The sequence below is a fragment of the Ptychodera flava genome, chromosome 13 (assembly GCF_041260155.1).
Source record: "Ptychodera flava strain L36383 chromosome 13, AS_Pfla_20210202, whole genome shotgun sequence".
In the NCBI taxonomy this organism is placed as follows: domain Eukaryota; kingdom Metazoa; phylum Hemichordata; class Enteropneusta; family Ptychoderidae; genus Ptychodera; species Ptychodera flava.
In genome coordinates, this window is record NC_091940.1 from 12986916 (window position 1) to 13010545 (window position 23630).

At 39.5% G+C, this 23630-nt stretch overlaps 3 protein-coding genes across 3 annotated transcripts; 2 read left to right on the forward strand and 1 right to left on the reverse strand.

Moving 5' to 3' along the window:
* Positions 1 to 1826, forward strand: LOC139147005 (single-strand DNA endonuclease ASTE1-like). The gene is made up of 2 exons (XM_070717856.1): positions 1 to 618; positions 768 to 1826. Exons 1-2 carry the CDS (start codon positions 1 to 3, stop codon positions 1824 to 1826), a joined length of 1677 nt encoding a protein of 558 aa, XP_070573957.1.
* Positions 1827 to 8586: 6760 nt separating this feature from the next.
* Positions 8587 to 12683, reverse strand: LOC139147473 (single-strand DNA endonuclease ASTE1-like). Its single transcript, XM_070718581.1, has 2 exons — positions 12480 to 12683; positions 8587 to 11260 (listed from the first exon to the last, which is right to left on the reverse strand). The coding sequence occupies exon 2, from the start codon at positions 11189 to 11191 to the stop codon at positions 9380 to 9382; it is 1812 nt and encodes a 603-aa protein (XP_070574682.1). The 5' UTR covers positions 11192 to 11260; positions 12480 to 12683; the 3' UTR covers positions 8587 to 9379.
* An 8929-nt stretch (positions 12684 to 21612) lies between these two features.
* LOC139147006 (single-strand DNA endonuclease ASTE1-like) lies at positions 21613 to 23403 on the forward strand. The gene has a single exon (XM_070717857.1). It carries the CDS (start codon positions 21613 to 21615, stop codon positions 23401 to 23403), a length of 1791 nt encoding a protein of 596 aa, XP_070573958.1.
* The last annotated feature ends 227 nt before the right edge of the window (positions 23404 to 23630 follow it).

Genomic DNA, 23630 nt, shown 5'->3' on the forward strand with positions numbered 1-23630 from the left:
ATGGGAGTTCTGGGACTCACCTCCTTTGTGGAAAATACTCCGCAGCTTCTGCTTCCCCTGAAAATTCATGACACCAGGCTTGTGGTGGATGGGCACGGCCTTGTCCACTATTTGTTTCACCACAGCAAAATTGGTTACAGACATGGAGGCAATTATAGTGAATATGAAGATCTCTGCGTGAAGTTCTTCAAATTTCTGAACCTCTGCAACATCAAAGTGTACATCTTGTTTGATGGTGCTCATGACCTGGAGGACAAGAAGTTTAGAACAACGAAAGAGCGGGCAAAGCAACAGATTCAGAGGTCCTTGAACATAATCAATGGAGGGGGCGACAGAATACTACCTGTGTTTGCATTTGAAGTGTTTGTGAAAGTCATGGACGGGATGGAGATACCGTTTGTGTATTGTGACTTTGAAGCAGATAATGACATAGTTGCCCTGGCCAATGCATGGGGATGTTCAGTCCTCAGTCAAGACAGTGACTTCTTTGTCTTTGACGTCAAGGCTGGTTATATACAGTTGTCTCATTTCTGGTGGAAAAATCCTTGCATTCTTCACGCCAAGAAGGGTGAGGATGAAGACCAGGGCTGCCCTGTACCAGATGAAGAGGCACCAATGGTTAAGAGGTATTATATTAAAGCTGAAATGTACACACTGAAAGGGTTTTGTTCCCATTTTAATTTGAACTTGCAACTGGTGCCCTTGATGGCCAGTATGCTTGGAAATGATTACATCCATCAGAAACACTCAATGATTTCTACTGCCAGGTGCGACTGCCAGCCCGTTTTGTCAGAAGTGTGTCCAAGAGAAATTCTCACATTCAGGGAACCATCTACTGGTTGTCAGAGTTTGAAGAATTGAATACCGCCATCACTGCTGTGTTGAAGTACTTGAGGAAGACTGAAAGAGAGCAAATTAGACAGAAGCTAGAAACTTCCATGCAAATGTATGACCTACAGGTCGGGTCAAAGTTCAAGAACTATTTTGAAAGATGTCACATGGATTCAGGACTGCTCACATTTCAACATTGTCCAGCATTGCCAGGCTGGGCTGTGGCTTTGTTCAGACATGGAAAATTTCCTTTCTTCTGTACTACTGTTCTGTGTCAAAGAAGACATTTCACCTTCAACCTTATCGAGGACGTAACTCAGAAGAGCTGCAACCGTGGTCCTCTTAATGTTAGGAGAGTCCTATATGGAATACTGTTGAAACAGTTTAGTATAGAAGAGAGTGAAAACAACAGAGATATTATGCAGGGAGGACAGGTTGATAAGAGCAAGAAAACACTGCATGTGATGGAGTTTGATAGGGACAATTTAGACCTACGGCAGACCCGGGTTGAACCATTGTTTCACCTTCCAAAGTGTGGTAATGTTCCCGGTATATCCAACATTCCAGAACTTGCAGTAGCCTCTAGAAAGTGCCTTTTGATGGAAGTACTCGGAATTGATCCAGTGATGGTGGAAAGCTTCCCGCTTGACATTCAACTCCCAGTTGCTGTTACTGTATTCTGGGTACATAATGCAGATCCAGAAATTGTACCAAGCCACTTGCAGGCACTTTTGCTCGGATTTTTGAAAGGATGTCTCTCAGAAAGTTTGGATCAGGAAACACAACACTGCCCAGAAACTCATGAGGATGACAATTTATCAGAAAGCAAAGAAGTTCCAGGTGAGGACAGTGCCAAAGTCAAGGGAGATGAGCCATCAGTCACTCAGCAGGGTGCTGCTTCCTTTGTGAGTGGGACTGATGAACGGACAAATGTGAAACAGTTGCTATCGAAACATTTAGGAAGTATCAAAAAACCTACAAACAGGACAGACTGAATTTCCCGGCAGTCCAGGCATACGCTCAATGGCAAAGCTGCATGAAATACGCCTCATTCTTGAACTTGGTTCTCTGTCAACCATATCCCATCCCCGATCTCACCAAGCTATACAGTGGTACGTTAGTACACGGCATGAACTGCATGTTGCAGTCTTTGGTGAAAGTTGAACCAGATGACTGGATCAAATCAACTCTGCTTAATGGTCTACCAGAAGCCTATGATCTCTACTTGTCTCTTTACACATCAATCACATCCTGTCTGCTTCCTGGTGCGTTCTTTCAGAAAAAGTCAAGAAAAGTGAAATCTGTCGGAAGGGGTCAAAGTTCAGAGGCCAATGGCCAGGTGCCCTTGACCACCAGTCAACCTGTGACTTATGAAGTGAACTGTGACATACTCAATAGATTTGCTGGTCTCTTGACAACTGATGAGGATTAATCTCTAGAATTCTGTAAAATAAATTTGACTTCCTTTATATATATATATATATATATATATATATATATATATATATATATATATATATATATATATATATATATATATATATATATATATATATATATATATATATATATAGATATATATATATATATATATATATATATATATATATATATATATATATATATATATATATATATATATATATATATATATATATATATATATATATATATATATATATATATATATATATATATATATATATAGTGTACAACAAAGCAGGTCAAGATGCACCAACTCAGGACACCAAGCTCTTCATTTATAAAATTTATTACACCGACGTTTCGTTGGAGTAATCCCACTTTATCAAGGTTAAAACAATTAAAAAAAGGCATGCAGAAACTGCCCCGCTTTCCTTCAAACCCAGAAGTGGAATGGTCAAAGTATATAATATATATATATATATATATATAATATATATATATATATATATATTATATATATATATATATATATATATATATATATATATATATATATATATATATATATATATATATATATATATATATATATATATATATATATATATATATATATATATATATATATATATATATATATATATGCCTCAATTATAACACCTTCAGGACACGCTTCGCTAATCTAAGGCATTGTTCCATAACAAAAAGTATGAGAACAGTACTGAACTATCAAAGTTTATTTGGTCTCTCAAAAACAAGAACAAGGACTGGAACTTTGATGTGTCATGGTTAATTAATTCCAGAGCATCGAGTTACTGTAACATAAGCAAGCAATGTAATTTGTCAATCAGAAAAGGTGCACAATATCAATGCTAACAAATCTACGCTGTTAAACAAAAGCTCTGAGTTGGTTTCAAAATGTCGACGCCAAAACAAACATTATTTATGGAATTTCAATTACACCTAAAACCACAGTATAATGGCACATCCTAACCATAACACGTAATATAAATGACAGCGAAGAGCTAGGGAAAATGTACTTCTGTCAAAAGGATTACAGGATGTATGAAACTTAAGTAACATTATTATGTTGTACTTGAAGTAATTTGTATTACATTGTATACATTTTGTGTATATATATATATATATATATATATATATATATATATATATATATATGTGTGTGTGTGTGTGTGTGTGTGTGTGTGTGTGTGTGTGTGTGTGTGTATATACATATATATATATATTATATATATATATATAGTCAGTATATTTTATGATATATATATCATAGTATATTTTTACATCATCACTGAAAAATAATTGATTATCATACCTATTATTGTATTAATATGTATATCAATCATCACTGATTGGATGTTTTCAAATTTCATCATATTTTCACCTTGTTTCATTTTGCCTTCGAATTTTCGAATTTTGGCTGACAAAGGGAAATAGTTCAATTTTGATTTTGTGAATGCAAATTGTGTGTTTTTCTATGTTTTAACTTATTTGCAGAGTGTCTATCACATGGGGAACCATTTTAATCAATTGAAATTCAACATTTGTATTTTGTTTCTATATGTAAAAGTACACTTGTGTAAATGTATTTTTCAGTTGCCTGTAAAAACTTTATCACCACAGTATCCATCACTTTAATGTTTGTCTGTAGATGAGTCTTTAGTTGACTGTGCCAGATGTTCAAATGGTCATTTTGTTGGGCCTATCAACTGGCAAAACATGTTAAAATGATCAAACTCAAAAAACGTGGTAACTACCGTACTGGTTAGGTTAGTTTGATATTTAGCTATACTTGATGCAGCTTTGTTCACTTTATAGTTCTGTCTTCAATGTTTGAATGTTTATATTTTTGCTATTTGAGGTACATGTATAAACCTTGTAAACCTTTGTGATGATTTCTCTGAAGTTCAAAATTTCAGGTTTCTTAGGATGTTTTCTTTCAGGTTTGTTGAAGTGGTTATCAAACAAAAAATGTCACTAGAAGTTACCACTATTGGAGTACATTTATTTATGTGTTCATTGTAAGATTCAGATGACCTTTTACATTGCTGACTTCAAAAATGTGTAACTTGTTCTCAGGAGAAATAAATACTCTGCATAACCTTTTGGAGAAAAGATTATTTAGTGTCAATGAAAAGGAAGTGAAAACAGAAATGAGACAAACTAGATGTCAAAATGGTGTAAGTTAGATTTCAATCATCATTGATTTTTGCCTGTTTACATATCGCCATTTGCAGTGCCACCAGTTGAGATTTTATACAGAAAATTTCTGTGTATATTCAACGATAGTATTCATGTATAGGTCATCAAATCAATAACTTGGTTATGTTCTTCAAATCCAAATGTATTGAAGTTGTTGAAATGTTGCAAGCACTGCCTTCTAGCTGCAGATCCTCAAAGACAAGATTAGCACAGGTAAGCTGTAGCAAAGTGCTGTGCTACAGTTTAAAAGAACATAACCACTTTACTCCACGAACATTGGCATTGCTCTCTCCACAACTGTACTGTCTGAGAACTGAAAAATGCTGTACTAAAATCTTAACTGGGAACGGAGCTGACAGTAACTCATGGAGAGACTGTGCTCACACATACAATATAGGCACTATACCAAATATCTACACGAATTTCGTTGAGAATCTGCTATCGGCAGGCAAAATTTGAATCAAATCCCACATTTTTGCAACAAAGGTAAGGTCAGGTAAGGTATGTGTATCTCATATCAAATTTTTGCTGCAAAGGGAGAGACATCCATTCGTCATCCCGACAGGCAACCTGTATGCTGTATTCCTTTCACACTGAAGTTCATTTCCAATGCACCTTTTCTTGACAGACTGATAGTCAATTAGTTCTTTAATCTGATATCCTAACTATTTTTTTGAGTAATTATTATATTCTTTAAATGGTTTTGTTTCACCAACAATGAATAAAGCCAGTGAACACACGCACAAAAATTGTTTTTCATCCTCACGCGTGTCAACTTAGACAAGTACAAAAATAATTTAATTCAACATAAGGTAGAAAATATTGATTTTGATAGGCTCGCATGTGACAAGTACCACTGAAAGATTCAATTGTGAGAGGGCGCTCTTAGACCTCCAACCTAGCCACTTATTTGTACCGGTAGTTTCAGTGTGGGCACACCCTAGTGTTTAAACATTCCTGTTTTTTATGTTTTCGTGTTGGTAGTGTGATCTTGTGAGCTCAAAAAATATGTCACTGCATGATTTTTCTATCGAGACCTAGGAAGAGAAACAATCCTTTTTTTGCCAGTCATTCATGGAATAACCCTGCTGTGAAAAAACACATTTGTGGGAAACTACAGTATGCCTTTGCCGTGATTTGTAGAGGGAAATAAATAATATTTTAATTCTGCGATTTTTAGGTGTAATCATGTTGCTTTAATTTTCACCCAGAAAGAGAGGAAAGATCTTTGGGTTTTTTTCTAGTGTTTGGTGGAACTGACAGGCTACCTAGTTCACCAATATGGTAGAAAGCAATGCAATTCATAGGGAATTTGATCGACACGGTTCCAATGGATTTCATTGCCTCGGTTGTCTAGTTTATTTAGTGTAAGCTTATAGGCCTATTTCCACTTGCAACGTCGGCAGATCTGTCGAACATGCTGATATAGTATTTCTCAAACGGCATCTTTAATTTTTAGTCGTTAAAGTGACACATAAAAATTGCAGACTGGGTGGAGGGTGACCTTTAAGCTCGCCATTGAGTCTTCCTTTATGCATTCGGCCACTGGTGAAGGTATATGTTGACTTAACGTAGCATGCTCCTGGAGGGCAGATGTTCAGACTCCCAAACTTACAGAGTCTATACAGTACTTTTTGTCTTCTACTAGTGAGGGCTCATTTTAAGCTGATGTGATAAATGGAGTTTTCACCGGCTTTATGACAATTGAAAATTTATCCGCCCTCTCCCTTCCCCATAGCGTTAACATAATGATAGTGGCCGTTTTGATTTTCAAGTGTCGGGAATATTGGATAGTTTCTGTCCCTGTAACCAAATTTTTGCACGGTGATCCCATGATTTTTATTCTTGAACTTGAAAGAGAATGGTGTTGTTTTCCTGGGGAAATTTCAGAGCGAAAGTGTGTATGTGTCAATTTTGAGGCGCATAGTACCTTGATGGAACACTATAAACCCGAACTTAAAAAAATCAACGACAAATTTTGGCTATTTTGTCACGAACGATCAGTCGACGAAGATTTATTTTCGCGTTTCCTTTTCTGTATTTCGTTTTCAAGCCGTCCGGGGAGGTTGGGCAGTGCGTCTGGGGCCGTACACATGCCTGTCATAGTAATTTGTATCTTCCAAAATTCAAGACTAACCCAGGTTAAAAGTCTTTTTCTTTCCGTGCTATGAGTTAGTGGAATACAAAACCGCCTTCAAGTAGAAACAGCTCAACTTTTTCCAGTTTTCGAAAGTAGAGTGATTATATTATGATGAAGTTTACTAATAAAGGTTCATATTTAGATTAAAATATTTCCTTTTGAAATGTGAAGATGTTCGTCATCTATTTTGTACACTTGCTCTATGTACATGTATTTGCTATTTATACGCATGTACTTTTTCGAGCTCTTAGTCTTAGAAGGCTCTAGGGGAAATTACACTATTCATTTGTAACTCAGACTACCCAGTAACAACAGGACAATGTAAACAATGTACACGTCCATTTATAGACATGTACTTTTCGATTTTTGTGATACGATCGAGACTGTGGCCGTGGTGTTTAGAATGTTCTCAGTCCAGGGTCTATGATTTGCTCTACCTTATTGCTTCGTCTTTTTCCAGCAATTTTGAAGCCATTGTGTCTTGGGTGACTAAATGAATAATAGTACTGGTAAATAGTTGGTAAATGAAAATATGAAGAAAAATTGAAGATATTGCATCGAATCATAATACCATGAAGGTAAGCTTAGTACAAGCTTCAGAAGTTAAAACGATATCAGAGACAGCGAACAGCAAGAACTGTCTTCGACTTTGACCTGTTGATATGAATTGAAGAGCACATGAATTGTCGAGCGCCACCACTGTTCGATTTTTATCGTCTTTTGTTTTACAGAAACGGATGTTCAGATTTATATTATACTTGCAATCACCTTTCCTGCATGGACGCAAAATTGTTGAAACTACAAAGAGTTCCGTTCTGATGACAAACTTTGTAGGTTTACGCAGTGTTTTACAGTTTGGATATTTAAGTCGATGTGAATCCCAAGACAGGCCTTGGGGTCTATGCTCCAACTTAGCGGTCGAGAAAATTGAAAATACCTTTGATAGTCTGCTCTCCGACACATGGAGAGAGTATGTTGTAAGGCTACAATTATGGAAGGAGCCATGTACTTTCAACTTCAGTAACACTTTTTGATATGTGATAGCACGAGCATGTGTGAGAACGTTGAATCGTTTGAGTGTAACTTTAGAGAAAAAGTGTGTGTGTATGTGTGTGTGTGTGTGAGAGAGAGAGCGAGAGAGAGAGAGAGAGAGAGAGAGAGAGAGAGAGAGAGAGAGAGAGAGAGAGAGAGAGAGACTGACTCGACAACAACTGTACAATACTGAAAGCATATCACAGTCACTTGTTCCTTGGGCACAGATTTGTTTTTACAACTCCAAAGACAACATTTCTGCACTAAAATGTTTATCATTTATTGTTACACAAAAATATATCAACACAATGTACAATTGCCCTTAATAAGCTATGAGGCCGAACTCCTTGTGGCTTCGACTGCATTACATTGGAGCTGATTGCTGATTGCCATGTGAATCTCAGAATTTTTTTTCTGTTAAGTCAGGAACACTCAGTGATGTTTGAAAAATTAGTAACCCGAAAATCCACTGGCTACATTATGCTTTGAAAACTTTCAAATCCCTCATGATAGTAGAGTACTGGTAAATTAGGCTGTGACTGTTTAACTTTGATTACCATGAAATTTATTTAGGCAAACAACAATCACTGACGGATTGTGTAAATGATTGCATGTAAATTTTAAGAGTTTGAATAAGACTAAACATCGAGTAGGATGATACAGGCAAGAAATTTTGATGAAATCTAGAACATAGTATTCTTCTATTGAACATCAGAATTGGTCTGGGCAAGCACTGCCATAAGGACATATTACATAAGTACAGCGATTTTGTCGCCTTCTTCGCCATATATTGACTCATTTTTGATCAGGCAAATGTTGAAAATCCCCGTTTTTTTTGCCTCCAGCACTGTTTTGACCAATAATTATGTAAAAAGTATGAAGGGTTTCAACTCCATATTCAGAACTAAATATAAATTTTGACCGCGAATTTTGTGAAAAAAACCTGTTGTTTCTGTTCATGCCTTGCATTGTCCAGGGCTCAACTGTTTGAAAATAGAGTGAGTGTCCTCGAGAATTGACCAACCTATGAGACGGAAGAGGACTATGCTGTGCTATGCACATGCTAGAGCTTACACTTAACCTACAGTTAATTCATACTACCCCTGTCACTGAAAAAATGGAATTCTTAACGCGCCATGATTGATATTGTCATTAACAAAAATCTCGAAAGTTTACAAATGTATGTGGCTTAAGTTTTTGTGGAAACAAAAAAAGCCTGTGGTTCTGAACACCTTGGCCATGAAAACCTTTTTTCACTTGATTAGCGTGCTACTTTTTTCCGGGTTATTGTACTGTAAAGAAATTACATGTATAAGCTTTAATTGAATAAGTTTTAAACCTAATCTTTGACAAAAAAGAAAGCTCACTTAATGGGACTTATATTAGAAACAGCTACATTTTCCGCTATGTCGCAGATCCAGTTGCTAAAATGATTTTAACATTTATTGTATACGGTTAGTACATCTGGAGACGTGATTTTCCCATGGCGTTCACTTTTTTCTGGGGCCTAAAAGATAAATGCAGTAAAGGAAAGCGACTTCACTCATGATATAGTTCATATTTTTACAAGTGTACTTTTATCTATATTATGCTTTGTATTTTTTTACAAAACTGATTAGCCAAAGCGATAGTAAGTACTTCAATTACTGACATTAATTTTAACAACTATGTAAATATAAAGTTTGCGGTGCATTGCATTCATGAAGTCTTTGGTTTCATGTATACGGTTTATGGTTTCTGCACAACACCATCCAGTTGTCGGAACAGGGCAAGTGCTGCTGGAGAGCCACTCAGCACATCGGTCTTAACCCAGTCTGGATTGACGTCTTGCTGTGGTCTGGTTGTTGCGTATATACGGTGTAAAAGCGTGCCGTTGTACAACTTGGTAGCGTCGGGAGTTGGATACGGTGTGTTGAGTAGCGCGTTTAGCTTGGATGTGTAGTCCATGCAGCTATGCCATTGAGAAAATGCTTGCACTGCAGTCAGATTCATGACTCGTGGGACATCTTCAAGATTTGTGCTGACTTCATCCATGGTCAGGTCGTCGCCATAGTGACAAATTGTGACGCCGAGCAGTAAAACACGCACAAGATGATCGGACACTTGTGGATCTGACTTTTTTCTCCAGTAGATGGTAGTGGCGACCGGTAGCTTCAGTTCGTCTGGGATTTCTTGCAGTCTTCCCTGATCTACTTCCAGTACTTCCAAGATTAAACCCTTTCTTTCTTCTTCGTCAAGATTTGTCACTCTCTCTAGATCCGGCAGGGGACCGAACACTGGCAATGACGTCATGAGTGCGATGGGCCTGCATCGCACCTGTGTGCCTTCTCTATCAATCTCATCGACACTTTGCACGTCTGCAGCGGACGACGGCTCGCCCTCCAGGCTGCCTCCAGCTCTCTGCAAAAGTATGCCGTAGATGACTTGTCTGATTCGTTTGGATGTCTGGTTGCAACTTGGCTTCGAGTTGTCTTCCACAAATGCTGTCAGGAAGTTCTTCCGTTGGTATTTTATGTTCATAAAGGTGGGAGGCAAAAGTCCCCGACGGTAGAACTCCGCACACCACTGAGGAAGTGACCATCCAGGAATCTCTGGCAGTGGGCCACCGTTTTCAAGATAACCGTGAAACTTTGAAGTTGCAAGTTCCGCACCGTAAATCTCAATGGATTTTTTCATCTGAACGATGGCCGTGCCTGAAAACGTCAGAGAAGTCTCCATTTTTCTGTACAAGGCGTCAGCTGACCTTTGTTGAGAGACCCATGTTACGATACGAGGCACGCGAACACCTGGTCTTCCTGGGATGTTAACTTCCCGCTTTATCTTGCTGTGATAGAGGTCGTCAAATGCCTTGCCATCTATGTAGTTGTTGCCAAGTAAGGTTGCCAACAGGGGAAGAATTTCTTTCGTCATCCCAAAATGGCGGCAGAAATCTTGGACTCGATAAATCTTGCAGCCTACTGCCGAGGATCCCTTGCCTACGTCATTGATATTGACTTCTCGCCAGCGTAGGTGCTCGATCGGTATGTAGCCACCTTTAATGTCGAAAACGAAGAAATCACTGTCTTCGCCGAGGACTGGACATTGCCACTGGTTTGCCAAGGCAACAAGCTGGTCATCAGCCTCGAAGTCACATACGATGAGTGGAATATCAAGGTCACGGACGGCCTGGATGAATACTTGAGTAGTGAACGCTGGTCGCAGTCTTGTCCTTTTCACCTGACCGCTGGCGATTTGATGGGAGTATTCGATTTTCTTCTGAGCTCGCTCCATAAGGGTTTCAAACTTGACATCCTGCAGATCGTCTGCTCCGTCAAACAGCACATACGGTTCGACGCCACAGTGCAGAAGTGCACGGAAGAACTTGGTGCACAGCTCTCTGAACTCTCGGTAGTCGCCGCCGTGACGGAAATCGACACCAAAGTCAAAGAAGAGGATATGCATGAGACCCTTGCCATCGATAACGATTCGAGTTCCACGCAGTTGGTGAGACTTCAGAAACCCAGGGGTTTCGTAGATGTATGTAGTCAAACCGCGAACCATGCTGGCTTTAGTGTGGCTTCTAACTCGATGAGTTTACACGGTGTAGAGTCGGTTATAGCTCTTGAGAACCTGTAGATTTACCCACAAAGACACAGACTGTAAGCACGAGCACGGCACACAGATATAAACCAAAATGTATGGATCTAATCAATGTGTGAATCATTGAAAGAAAGATGGACTAGATTAACTATTTGTTGGTACACGATGGACAAACAGACAGAGGGAGAGACAGACAGAAAGACACTAGGATAGACACGAAGGCAGATAGAGAGACACAGAGATTGCAGTATGTATAAATACTTGTATAGCTGACGTGGCTAACGATCGTGCTCAAAGAAGTTACAAACAGGTAGTATATCAAACATTAGTTATAGCTGTAAGATCTTTTATAATCAGACTCATGGTGTAGTATCGTAACAATGTTTTTGGAGGGGAGAGAAAACGAGGCTCATCTGGAAAAGGGGCGCAAAAATGCATCATGGTAAAATAGGCTCTTCCCCAGAATGGTCTTATGGAAAATTATTTCAGATTAATGGAAATCAACAAATCTTAGCATTCACCTTTGGTTTAGCTGTTGGATCAGGAAGGAAACTAAAGATATAGCATCAACATATATACAAGTCAAATCAGTTTGCTGAAATTCATTCCCGTAATATATTCAACTTGAAGTTACGCACTGACTTAGGACGATATATAATACCGGACTCTACACAAAACACTTGTTAGGGCGCTATTTGGTGACACTGGTTAATTACCATGAGAACACGGATTTTGTGGAGAGTTCCAGAAAGTTGTAAAAAGGAAGATTGACCTATCAACGCTACGACTCGCGATGACAATATTTTCCATTCATCTTACGTAAGTGTCTGGTAATGTATCTTGGCATATTTTGTTATTCATACGGCTTGAACGGTCCTCTGTATGCACTTACAATCAGGGCCGCTAGTTGTTGAATCAAGTAGTTAAATCAAACTTCATCGGTCACCGCAGCTCGTGAAGATACCGCGCACGAGAACACAACGGAACGCCCTCTTTCATGAAACTTAAAGTTGGGACCTACACGACGAAATCAAAACAGGCGTGATACATTGATATGGTTGATATATGGGGAAACTAGGATCTGCGAAGCGGGCCAGTAAATTTTTGAAAGGACGACAATGAAGAAAAAAGTTAAAATATGAAAAAAAAGTAAATAGAATGGACAAGATACTATGCCAAGTCTTTGGTTGTCGTTGCCCGAGCGACAATGAAAGTCAGTACTAGAAGCAAGCAAAGTAACAAAGCCTACCTTCCCGTGGTTGCTGGACTGTCTATGATATCGGACGAATCACCCACTCAATGTCCACCTTGAAGGATTGCCTGGATTTGCTTTGGCCACAGAACGACGAGGGTCTATATAGCCTCAGTTATCCTTTGTTAAAATCACAGTCGGTACATGACATGAGTCATAGCTCAGCTCAAAGTACCCCTGCTCTGAACTTTGTATTTGATTGTATTTCAGGAAATTCCTTAGCCTTGAATACTCGGAAATCCCGAGATGTAATGGTGACGTCATGGCAAGGCGTAGTACTGGCATATCAAAGCAGTACTTTTCCTTCTCATTTCGTATTTTTTGAGTCTTGATTAGTCCATATTGAGTTTGTGTTGAACTTGTAGCGTTTTGGGTCAGGTACAATGTTTTACGTCGCGGAAATTTGAAAGCTGAATCTCAATCCTATTAGGTCTGTACCAGCACGATCGCACAGCGTCATGTATTATTGCAAATAAACGAAAGACATGTCTACACGCCTAAATGCTTGCGTCATCTTCAAGTTGTTAGATTTTACACAAAAATGTGTTCACAATCAAATCACCCCTTCATATCGCAAGATTTGAAAAATACTCAGTATTTATCACATTCAAGGCTTGTAGCACGGGATCAAAATACAAAGGTCTCACTATTAATAATTGTTCACTGTACTTCAATCATGTGATTATTCACCCGCTGGTAAACCGATAGGTTTAAGAAGGTTCATGCGATTTTAAAGCTCGTCGGCGTTCTGCAACGATGTGTGTCAAGAGATATTATTCCCAAGAAATTTCGAATGCTTCTCGCAGCGATTGTACTGTCCTGAAGTTTGCCTATTGTGCCACGTGTGGTATTTATACACAGTAGGCTTAACAATATATAAGTACCGTGACCTAAGCGACCCGCTAGCGCTCTGGCTGACTTAAACAGACATCTCGCATACAAGTAACGTTACTCAAGGTATTGCTTTACGTACCCTATCATAGCATCACGTTAACTCGCCTTGTTTATCTGCAATAAACAAAAAAAAATAGTACGGAGGTGATCAAAATGAGAGCTACTTTCATTTTTGAGGGCATAATCCTTTATTTCTACACTGAATGCCAGCTATTGCGGTCCGCTTAGATATGCACGGCATTACAATTCGCTTTCGTTTTGTTTAAGGTGAAACTGTGCTGAGTACGTGGAATTATCAGAGTCGCGACGTATTATTGTAGAATACATGGAATTCCCAGGGTTGCAACGTATCATCCTCATAGTCATTGGAATTCTGGCAACGCCCATAGCGCCCATGCAAACATGGATTTGTTTCTCATCTTCGACGATCTCTTGCAAAAAATGATGTGATGTTTTATTTTCTCTCTCTTTTTAGCTCAAAGCTCCAACCATTCAACATGAAAATAAATTTTACTCAACAAAAAACAGGAATGCATACACAAACAGCGGTTTATCTATTATGGAAAATGGTTGGCTCGGATGTCCCGAAGCATCTTTCACCGCACACTCAGCCTTTCAGTTTATAGAACCGTACAACCTACAGATGTTATCATTTTCCGACAAAAAATTTAGATTGTCTTGCCCGAGAGTGGAAAGCAAAACATTTCAAACTGCTTCACTGACTCACACATACAACAACGCCTTACAAATGGAAAAGCCTCGTTACAAAAGCTCAAGGGTCGTTGCTACTCTATTCCTACCGATGACCTTATGTTCATTAAAACTCCATGATTTTCATTATCGAAAATGCTGCCGGAAAACAGTTAAGTAAAATATATTTTTATATCGATAATGCCTTACATGAAGCAATAAAACACTTGCCTTGAGATTTGTTGATATTTGAATATAAGGTTCAGGGATATAGCACCCCAGCGACTGGTATGCGATTTTGACAACATCATAATGTATGCTTAACAGCGCCTCTGGATATGGACCGATCACAGCCGGTCAAAAACTGTCATCGGAAACTGGACGAAACAAGTGATCAAAATTGATGTTATTCTCCGGAATTCTGTATGTTTCTCACAGAGACTATGCGGTTCTTATGTGTGCCTATTTTGTCATGTGTGGTATAAATTATACACCGAATAGGCTTAGCAACACCAACAGATATAAGTATCGTGACCTGAAGTGACCCACTGGCTGACGTAAACAGGCATCTCGCATGCATGTAACGACTCCATTGCTTTATCATATATTCACGCTATAAATCGCCTTGTTTATCAGCAATAATCCAAATAAACTTAAAACACAAGTGATCAAAATTAGAACTACTTTAATTTTTGTGGGCCTAATCCTTTATTACTATACTGAATACAAGCTACTGCGGTCCGTTGAGATTCTATTCACGGCATTACAATTCACTTTCGTTTCAGTTACGGCGAAAGCGTGCATGAGTACGTAGAATTCCCCGGGATCGCGACATGGTATTGTAACAGTCGAATACGTGGAATTCCCAGGGTCGCGACATAGTCATTAGCACTATGGCAACCCCAATAACGCCAAAACTGATTTGTTTCTCATCTTCGATCTCTTGCCTAAAAATCAGGCGATATTTAATTTTCTTTCTTTTTATGAGCTAAAAAGATTTAACCACAGTGAAATAAATTTAGTCGACATAAACAGGAATGACTGCACACAGTGGATTATCTAAATGGGAAATGGTTGTGTCGGATGTCCCGAAGCACTTTCACCACACACTCAACCTTTCAGTTTATAGACCCGTATAGACTATAATATAACCATTTTCCGACAAAAAGTAAGATTGTCTTCCCCGAGATTGAAAATAAAACAGTTAACGTTCAAAGTGCCTCACTAAGCACGATGGGGAGAGGACTGATTAGAAGGGGTTCCTCTGACAAAAACCATTTTTGCACCTGGAAGGGAGTGCAGGGTTGAAAAATAGAGCAATAAGCATTTTCATTTGTTTGTTTGTTTGTCTTTTGCTGTGATGAATAAATCTTGATAGCCGAGATGACACTGTTCTCGCCTTCCTTTGGTCATTGTAAAGTCATACCATCATGGTTATTTTTAGCTATTTGATCGAGCATTGTCTATCAGTCGGTCTTTTTTGACAGTGACATTTATGGAATGCTGAATTTCCTAAAGGTGTATATTTAGTTAAAGTTGGCGCAATCAGAAAAAAATAGGGCCTACACAACGCACGATTACCATCACTGACACCAGGACTGCACATATATATCGACACAATATACGAAATGAAAGAGAAAGAATATCATAATAATATACCAATCAGGGTTCCAGGAAGCTGTGTTGAGTTGCATTCAGTTGGAAGACAGCCATTTAAATGTACGACGCCGATGTTTGGACGCCGTTCTTTGTCCCTTTGTACAAATGTATGAATAATATTAAGCCAAAAGATAATATTGTATGTTTCTGGTATTATGGCTTTGGGGTTTCGCTCATTTGATTTGCTTTGCTCAGTCATTCAATGTTAAAGTTTGTTAAAAAAAGAAAAAAAAATGATGTAAATGATGATGGTTTATTTGCTTGGCTTATTGATAAGTGTATCCGTGCTCTAATATATTTTTATGCTATTCCTTTAATAATCGAATTTGAATGTGATGACTCAGCAAAATTTAATGAGTGACCCCCCCTCTCCCGCCCCCCAAAAAGAATGACTGGGTGCTACGGTTAATTTTCGAGAATTTGCCAGAAATCTTTTGAAAACGCGAAAAAAAAGTTTTTAGGGTCGATTGGGTCACCGGAAACACAAACAGTTTTTTTTGCCCTATGTCGCTCTTCAATCTTATACAGATGCTAGATAAATCCGTCATTATCATCACTGTAAGTGGATTGTACCATAGTGTAAAATGACTGAAAGAAGAGACTTTAGATCTTTTACGTGCTAATTTCCTCCCCGTCCTTTCGTTTCAACTTTGTTCGTTCCATGAATACTTCATTGGCGGATTGGTGTAGGCTTTGCCCTACTTATGAATTGCAGAGCTGGATTTACACAAATTGACGGAAAGGAGGGGGGGGGGGTTTCCTTTAACGGTATTATTTCCCCATATGTGAACTCATTGCACACCAACGAGAGAGAGTGCAAAAATGCAACTACAGCCCAATGGGGGAATGAATAAGGCCAACAAGACCGCTTCCCTCCGTCAATTTACACTGTAACATTATAATCTCACAACCATGATGGCGGTATACTTATTCAACGGCAATCAGCATTGAAGAGCTGCATAATATTATTCATACAAATTAATCAATTGAATCGAAAACAATGTGTTATCTGTGTCCCTTTTGTCCAAATTTTGCAGTTTTTTTTGGGATAACACTAAGAAAGATTTAAACAGTTCCCAACCGACCTATTCTATTTTCTGAGCGCTTTAAACAGAAACAAACAATTTGTTTTCTACATGCTTGTTTTGTTTTGTTTATTCAACGTCCATTCGTGTTCAGTCACGGGGACAAAGTTTGACAAACACGCCTATTATTTAATTACACCTTGCATGTGCCAACATCGTCCTGCAGCGACTGTCCTCATGATGAGGTCAAGCTGTGTCACGCAAATTTAATTTGTGAATCAGCAATGCACTGGTGCATGGTCTGTTTACATACCAAAAGGGAGTAAGCAAAATCAAACTGGTAAGATCGCAGTGCACTCTGGGAAGGCTGCCAAATGCAATGGCAGGGTGACAGGCCTTGGTTAGTTTCTATCTTAGTCTCTTAGCCGTCTGTTGTCGTGTTTCAAAGATATCGATAAACTCACATATACAACTCAAAGCCGTAAGAATTCAAGAATAGAAAAAAGCTTCGATACAAAAACTCAGAGTCGTTTCTACTCTGATGACTTTACTTGAATTAAAACTGTGATATTTCTCTTTCGAAAATGCTGCCGAAAAACAGTCAAGCAGAAGAGACTGGTATGCAATCTGAAAACATCACAACGTATGCGTGTATTAACAGCAATTCTGGAGATGACTGGGTCACAACCGGTTAAAACTGCCATTGTAAACTGGACGATACAACTGATCAAAAACTGATGTATTCAACAGTGAGCTTACATAGACGTGAAGCTTAACTCACATCGCTCACCATTCTGTCTCACCAGCGGCTACATACATATAACAATAATTAATCGAGGTGTTCAAAGTATCGAAATAAACATGATGAGAGTAGTATTTTGAAGTTAAATGTGCCAAAGACAATTTTTTCATTAATTATATCGACTAAAAGTGTGAAAAACTGTCACTCTCACATATTGCAGGTCGGTACACTTAGCAAATCCATTATGTCGGCGAAAGCATATTACATGTAAGTCTTGTACATGTGTATTACACACCTCAAATCACGCTGGGTGTAGGCCTGCATATAATTGAGCTACCTGCAGACTCCATGTATAATTATTGCCGACCAGTATCATAGGAGATCACAGACTTGTCTTCGACGATACATCACAGATAACCACCCACGCATGTGTGTAGTGTCATCCATCATCACAATTCGAATCTACTTTCCCTAGAAATGGTACGTGCATTATAAAATTTGACACAAGATTATAGGACGATCATTTTCGTGTTTTATTTCATGAAGCTACCATACCGTACAGGGTAAACTGATGCAGTTATTTTTTGTAAGACACAACCAAATTGTACGCTAGCAATGATGACTTCTTCTGCTTTTCCATAATGCGCTGCTATTAGCTTTTCCAGGAACTAATTTAATATGCAGAACTGTAACAAAGAGATCGTTTCAACTTATGAATTTCACCGTTTTGTAGAAGAAAGTGGGCGGTGCTAAACTCAATCATGCCAAAACGTATAAATATCCCGAAAAAGCTGTAGTTATTTTCATTTTACGTATGAGCGCCTGACGAGAACTTGTCTTAGCCAAACCCAGACGCGGATACCGATAAGGATTTTAATGCGTGTGGGACGGCTGTGGTGTTGACTCAATCACTTAATCCGCTGATACGGACAGCGGATTAGCAAGTTGGCAATGTTTTCGGAGCAATTACAGTGGTGTATACACAAGCTGGAGAGGAGATAAGGACTTGTCGGTAATGATAAAGCAGTCAGACGGTGGAGTTGAACTCTTTATTTGAAATATCACAGTCAAAATTAATAAAATCATAGAGAAAGATAGATAGAGTGGCAACGGGTATTGTTTAAGGCGTGAAGCGGTTACGTAACCCATCCATGTTCGCCTCGCCTCAGGTTGCTCTCGCCTCTCTTTTCCGAAGAGTGCCGACCATGAATCCTTCGGTAATTTTCGGATTTTCGCCAATTGTTAAGCGAAAGTATGTTCGGCAAAGTTTGTGTTGTTGTTGTCGTGTGGTGCTGAGCAAAATTGACGTGCTTGCGAAAACGGGAGTGTTTTGAGCTTCAGGAAAATGAGTTGTACCGTTTTAAAAATTCCTCTCATATTTTTATGAATATATAATGAGTGTGTTTGAACCAAATTTGAAAGTCTTTTATCGATACTGTCTGGTTTTACTCAATGGTTTACGGTCAGTCATACCGTCTTTTACACGTGCGTCAAGGAAGGACATGTTTATGAAACTGCTGGCGTGTTATGTTTTGATTGGCGTGAAGCAGTGTTTCTGGCCTGAGAGCTCACAAAGTAACTATGGTTGCTACGCGACTGGCAGTACGATGCCATCTCGTCGTATTTTTCGCATAATCTCGTGTAATTATCAACCACAAACAAAGCCTCCAAAAAGCTTAACACCTTTGGAGCTCATTTTAATATGAAAAGTCAATAGTCTACCGAGACGACCATGGAACGAAAGGCATGCAAGTGTTGCCACTCTGTCTATGTTTCTCTGTGATAAAATCAAATAAGGTAAACCCTTGCACAAAAAACACCTTCCTCCCCACCCCAGGGGACTTTCCCCTGTACCCTGTGGTGTCACCGCTAAATCGTAAAATCGTCACTAATTTATCCTAATTAATGCAATGTTATGCAGATTTTTATGCCAAGGATTTGTTTTATTTTATGCAACAGACAACTCATGCTCCGCGATTTTGACCCATGGCCATAACGGGCCGCGTAGTGTACGGTCCAAAAACCTGATTTGGTCTATTGAATGTTCATCATACGGTATCGAAATAGCATCGAAATGGTCCAATTGTACTTGATCCAGACTCTCCAAGCGAAACGTAATTGCCAGATTTCAGTTGTTCTGTGAGCTTAACTAAAATATCGGCTCGTACTGAAAGTCGAGACGTTCAAAAGTCCGACTTATAGTGTTCATTTAGGGAGCGAAATCCAGGTGCTAGTTTTGAGTTTGATGCTATCGAAATAATCGTACTTTATCTATATACATGTTAAAAAACCCGACTAAATCGGAGTGCTTGTTTTCAACTGTAACGTAACGATCGAATTTTATTGATCGAGATTTTTGAAACCCGACTGTGAAGTCCTACTTCTGTCGGCAAGGAAAGGAATATCATATTAAGTGACTTCACAGCGTAGGTGTCGCGCATCTCGTCATCGTCACTATCATGACAATAGCCATATGTTCCACTCAGATTGTGGTTGTACATAACGACTATTTGTGAATTGATAAAATAATCCAGGGAGGTCTATTATGATCGGGCGGGAGGCTAGTACAATCGAACGATACGGAATTCGGTTGGTCTCGGGAGTTTTTCGATAACAGGCTGGGTGCATTTGTCAAAGAGATGAACTGGACCGCAATCACGGTGGTGGCAACAAGGACGTTTGCAATGGAGAGAGGGCAGTTGAGGTGTTTTTGTGGAGAGAAGAGAAACGATTATATTTCCTGGTCAAGAACGGAAAGAGGGAAAAACCACGGGTACCCTAGTCTGACAGGCGATGTAAGGGAGAATTTTCTAATCGTGGTGGGGCAGTCATTCGCGGCTATTATAAAACACCGATGTTTCTTTTGTTCAGAATACCATAGCTAAGCGGAGCTCTCTTTACCTCAGCTAACAATTTCTCAAAATCGGCAGGTTGGCTACCCCGCAACCATACACTATAGGGAAAAAGTGCGTGACTAGAGCGAGAAACTGACGCTTTCTCGCAATCGGTGAGAATCTGTTCTTATTCTCACAGCTGTCGGTGAGAAAATTTTAATCTCCACTGTAGCTTGGTGAGAAATGCATTCCTTGGCGAGAATCAAGTGTGAGAACAAATTCTCACCAGTGAGAATGGAAATTCTCACTAAGTACAGCGAGAATTGAAATTCACTGGCGAGAATCATCAAGACTCGCCTTTCAGAGTCTTTATGATTCTTGCCAATGAACGGCGAGTCTTGATGATTCTCGCCAGTGAATTTCAATTCTCGCTGTACTTAGTGAGAATTTTTATACTCACCGGTGAGAATTTGTTCTCACACTTGATTCTCGCCAAGGAGTGCATTTCTCACCAATCTCCAGTGGAGATTAAAATTTTCTCACAGAAAGCGGTGAGAATAAGAACAGATTCTCACCGATTGCGAGAAAGCGTCAGTTTCTCGCTCTAGTCACGCACTTTTTCCCTATAGTGAAAATAGCTCAATGCTGATGAGTAACCATTGCAAATTATTGGTTATAAGTTAATATATGTCGATAACTCCGGATTATGGTTATTTGTACCAGAAGCATTCCCCACTTGCTTTCCCTAATTGACATATCTTTGTTCTGTTTCTTTTCATTATGTTTTAAGTTTCGACAAAAATTCATAAATGAACATTTGGTTTCGAAGCATAATATGACGCTAAAACTATGATGAGATTTGCTCTGTTTGATATTTTTACGGGTAACCGAGGTACTTGAATTATTTAATTTACAATTAATGCTTTCCATGTGAAGTCACTGAGAGTGTATTGCGCCCTATGTAATTACCTTAAAAAATCCAGGTTGAACATTTTAGTTCTATTTCAATTTCATCCTGTGAAGGCAACAGATAGCGAACTGCATGTTTGACGGTGGAATTACATAATTATTTATAAGTGAAAGTTGGTCAAGTGCCCGACAAGATAGACCAAACTCGGAATTTTGTAGCACATACGATTGATCAAGATTTTCGATTGGTCGAAAGCATTTTAATGACAGGCAACAACGGCATTACCTTGTGCCTTGTATTAACCGCGATCGATTAATTTCTTGCAGGTGCTGTTACGTCAAAGTGAAGTGTTTTGAGGAGATAACAAGATATCACAATGGGCGTACGTGGCTTAACGACCTTTGTCAAAAACCCTTCGTATACCCATGATGGCAGTACAACTTTATTAAGACCTCATCAACTTTCAAACACCCCTGTGGTCATAGACGGAAAGGGTCTGCTTCAGTGGCTTTATTTCGAAAATGACGTGGACTGCAAACACGGTGGTGATTACAGGGAATACGAAACCATATGCACCGAGTTCATCGAAGCGTTGCATCAGCGCGGTGTCAAGCCCTTCATTCTGTTTGATGGCGCAAGCAACCCAGATGACAGCAAAGTCGACACTCTGCTTGGCCGTTGCAGAGAAAGAATCCAAGACTCCGCGAAGATCATAGATGGGGATCCCGAGTCGCCAAAATTACGACCACCTTTCACAACCGCTGTCTTTCTCAAGGTATTGGAAAGCAAAGAGGTTGGCTATGTCTTTTGCGACTTTGAAGCTGACAGCGAGATCGTAGCCTTAGCTAACATAATGGGATGCCCAGTGATCGGAAATGACAGCGATTTCTTCGTATTCGATCTCACCGGTGGGTACATACCCCTCTCGAGTCTTCGCTGGAAGGAAGCGCGGCAACTTTCAATTCCGTGTGAAAAATACTCACTTGACCACTTTTGCCAGGCTTATAGCATGCGAAGAGAAATGGTCCCACTGCTTGCCATTTTGCTCGGCAATGATTATGTTTCAAGGGAAACGTTTGACGACCTGTACCATCGAGTAATAAAAAGGTCGGGGAACATACCGAATGGACCAAACGTACGCATCCCTCGTACTATTCGCTTTTTACAATCACGACAGAATTTTGCCGATGGCGCTAAAAGGCTGCTGAAAGATGAAGCACGGAGACAAGGTAAAGAGGAATGCATTGAGAAGTCTTTGCAGGCCTATCACATCGCCCCCGAGTCGAGGTATCAAGCCTACCTTCAGCAGGATCCATCCATGGTAGACATACCCGACTGTCCACTACCAGCAGCTTATGTGGATCTCTACCGCAGAGGAGCCTTCCCGGCAGATTACATCAACCTGAAATTTAGGAATAACAGGAAGAAGTTACTTCCAAATCTGGTCGAGGATTATATAAGGCCAAGTTGCCATCTCATATCCCAGCGCATCAGAGAAGCAATCTACGGAATACTTCTACACGGTCTCCATGACAGAGCAGTTCAAGAAACTGGTCGTGAAGGTCAAGATATAAAGGTGTTCATCGTCACAGGCATGCCAAGCTTGCCAGAATTTGGCTCCCTCCCGAACCTGGAGAGAATGATAGACCTGGAAGAAGAACGAAGGAAGGTCCTGGTCATGGAAGTACTGGAAGTTGATCATGGTAGAGTTCAAGCAATTCGAGATGATCTGAAGCTACCTGTCGCCACAACTATATACTGGAGATCGAAGTTGGATCTACCTGTGACTGAGTCTGGTCATCATCTTATGCGTGTTATACTGCTCGGTATCGCAATATGTTACTCTAGGGAAGACCTGAACATGGATGACGTGAAGGGAAATCTTAAAGAGGCCCCACGAGTCATGAATCGCACCGCAGTGCAGGCGTTTGCAGAATGGCAAAGCTGTATGTACTACACAATGCATCTTAACACACTCGTCAACAGACCATATCCAACTCCCGACGCGACCAAGCTGTACCACGGCACGCTGTTACACCGTATATACGCAACAACCAGACTACAGCGAGACGTCAATCCAGACTGGGTTGAGACGGATGTACTAAGAGGCTCTCCGGCGGCACTTGCCTTGTTCCGACATCTGGATGGTGTTGCACAGAATCAGTAAAGGCGTGGCCATAACGAGGAAACGCTTCAAAAGAGAAACACCAGTCGTCGAATCAAAGCGGCAATCCCTATGTTCCATGTTCTCCTAAGAGTTTCGTGTCTAGTTAATCAGTTTGTTTAGAAATAAAGATGATGAGGAACCTGCCATCTTTAATTATGTTTTTTGAAAATCCTTAAAATGCAGAAAAAAATATCCTTAGTGTACAAGTAATCTCGATGATGCCGTGA

Excerpts from the sequence above, each read along its gene's own strand:
- LOC139147005 (XM_070717856.1), top strand. The coding sequence starts at position 1 with ATGGGAGTTCTGGGACTCACCTCCTTTGTGGAAAATACTCCGCAGCTT. Across the intron at positions 619-767 it reads CAGATGAAGAGGCACCAATG|GTGCGACTGCCAGCCCGTTT; the intron begins GTTAAGAGGTAT and ends TTCTACTGCCAG.
- LOC139147473 (XM_070718581.1), bottom strand. The coding sequence starts at position 11,191 with ATGGTTCGCGGTTTGACTACATACATCTACGAAACCCCTGGGTTTCTG.
- LOC139147006 (XM_070717857.1), top strand. The coding sequence starts at position 21,613 with ATGGGCGTACGTGGCTTAACGACCTTTGTCAAAAACCCTTCGTATACC.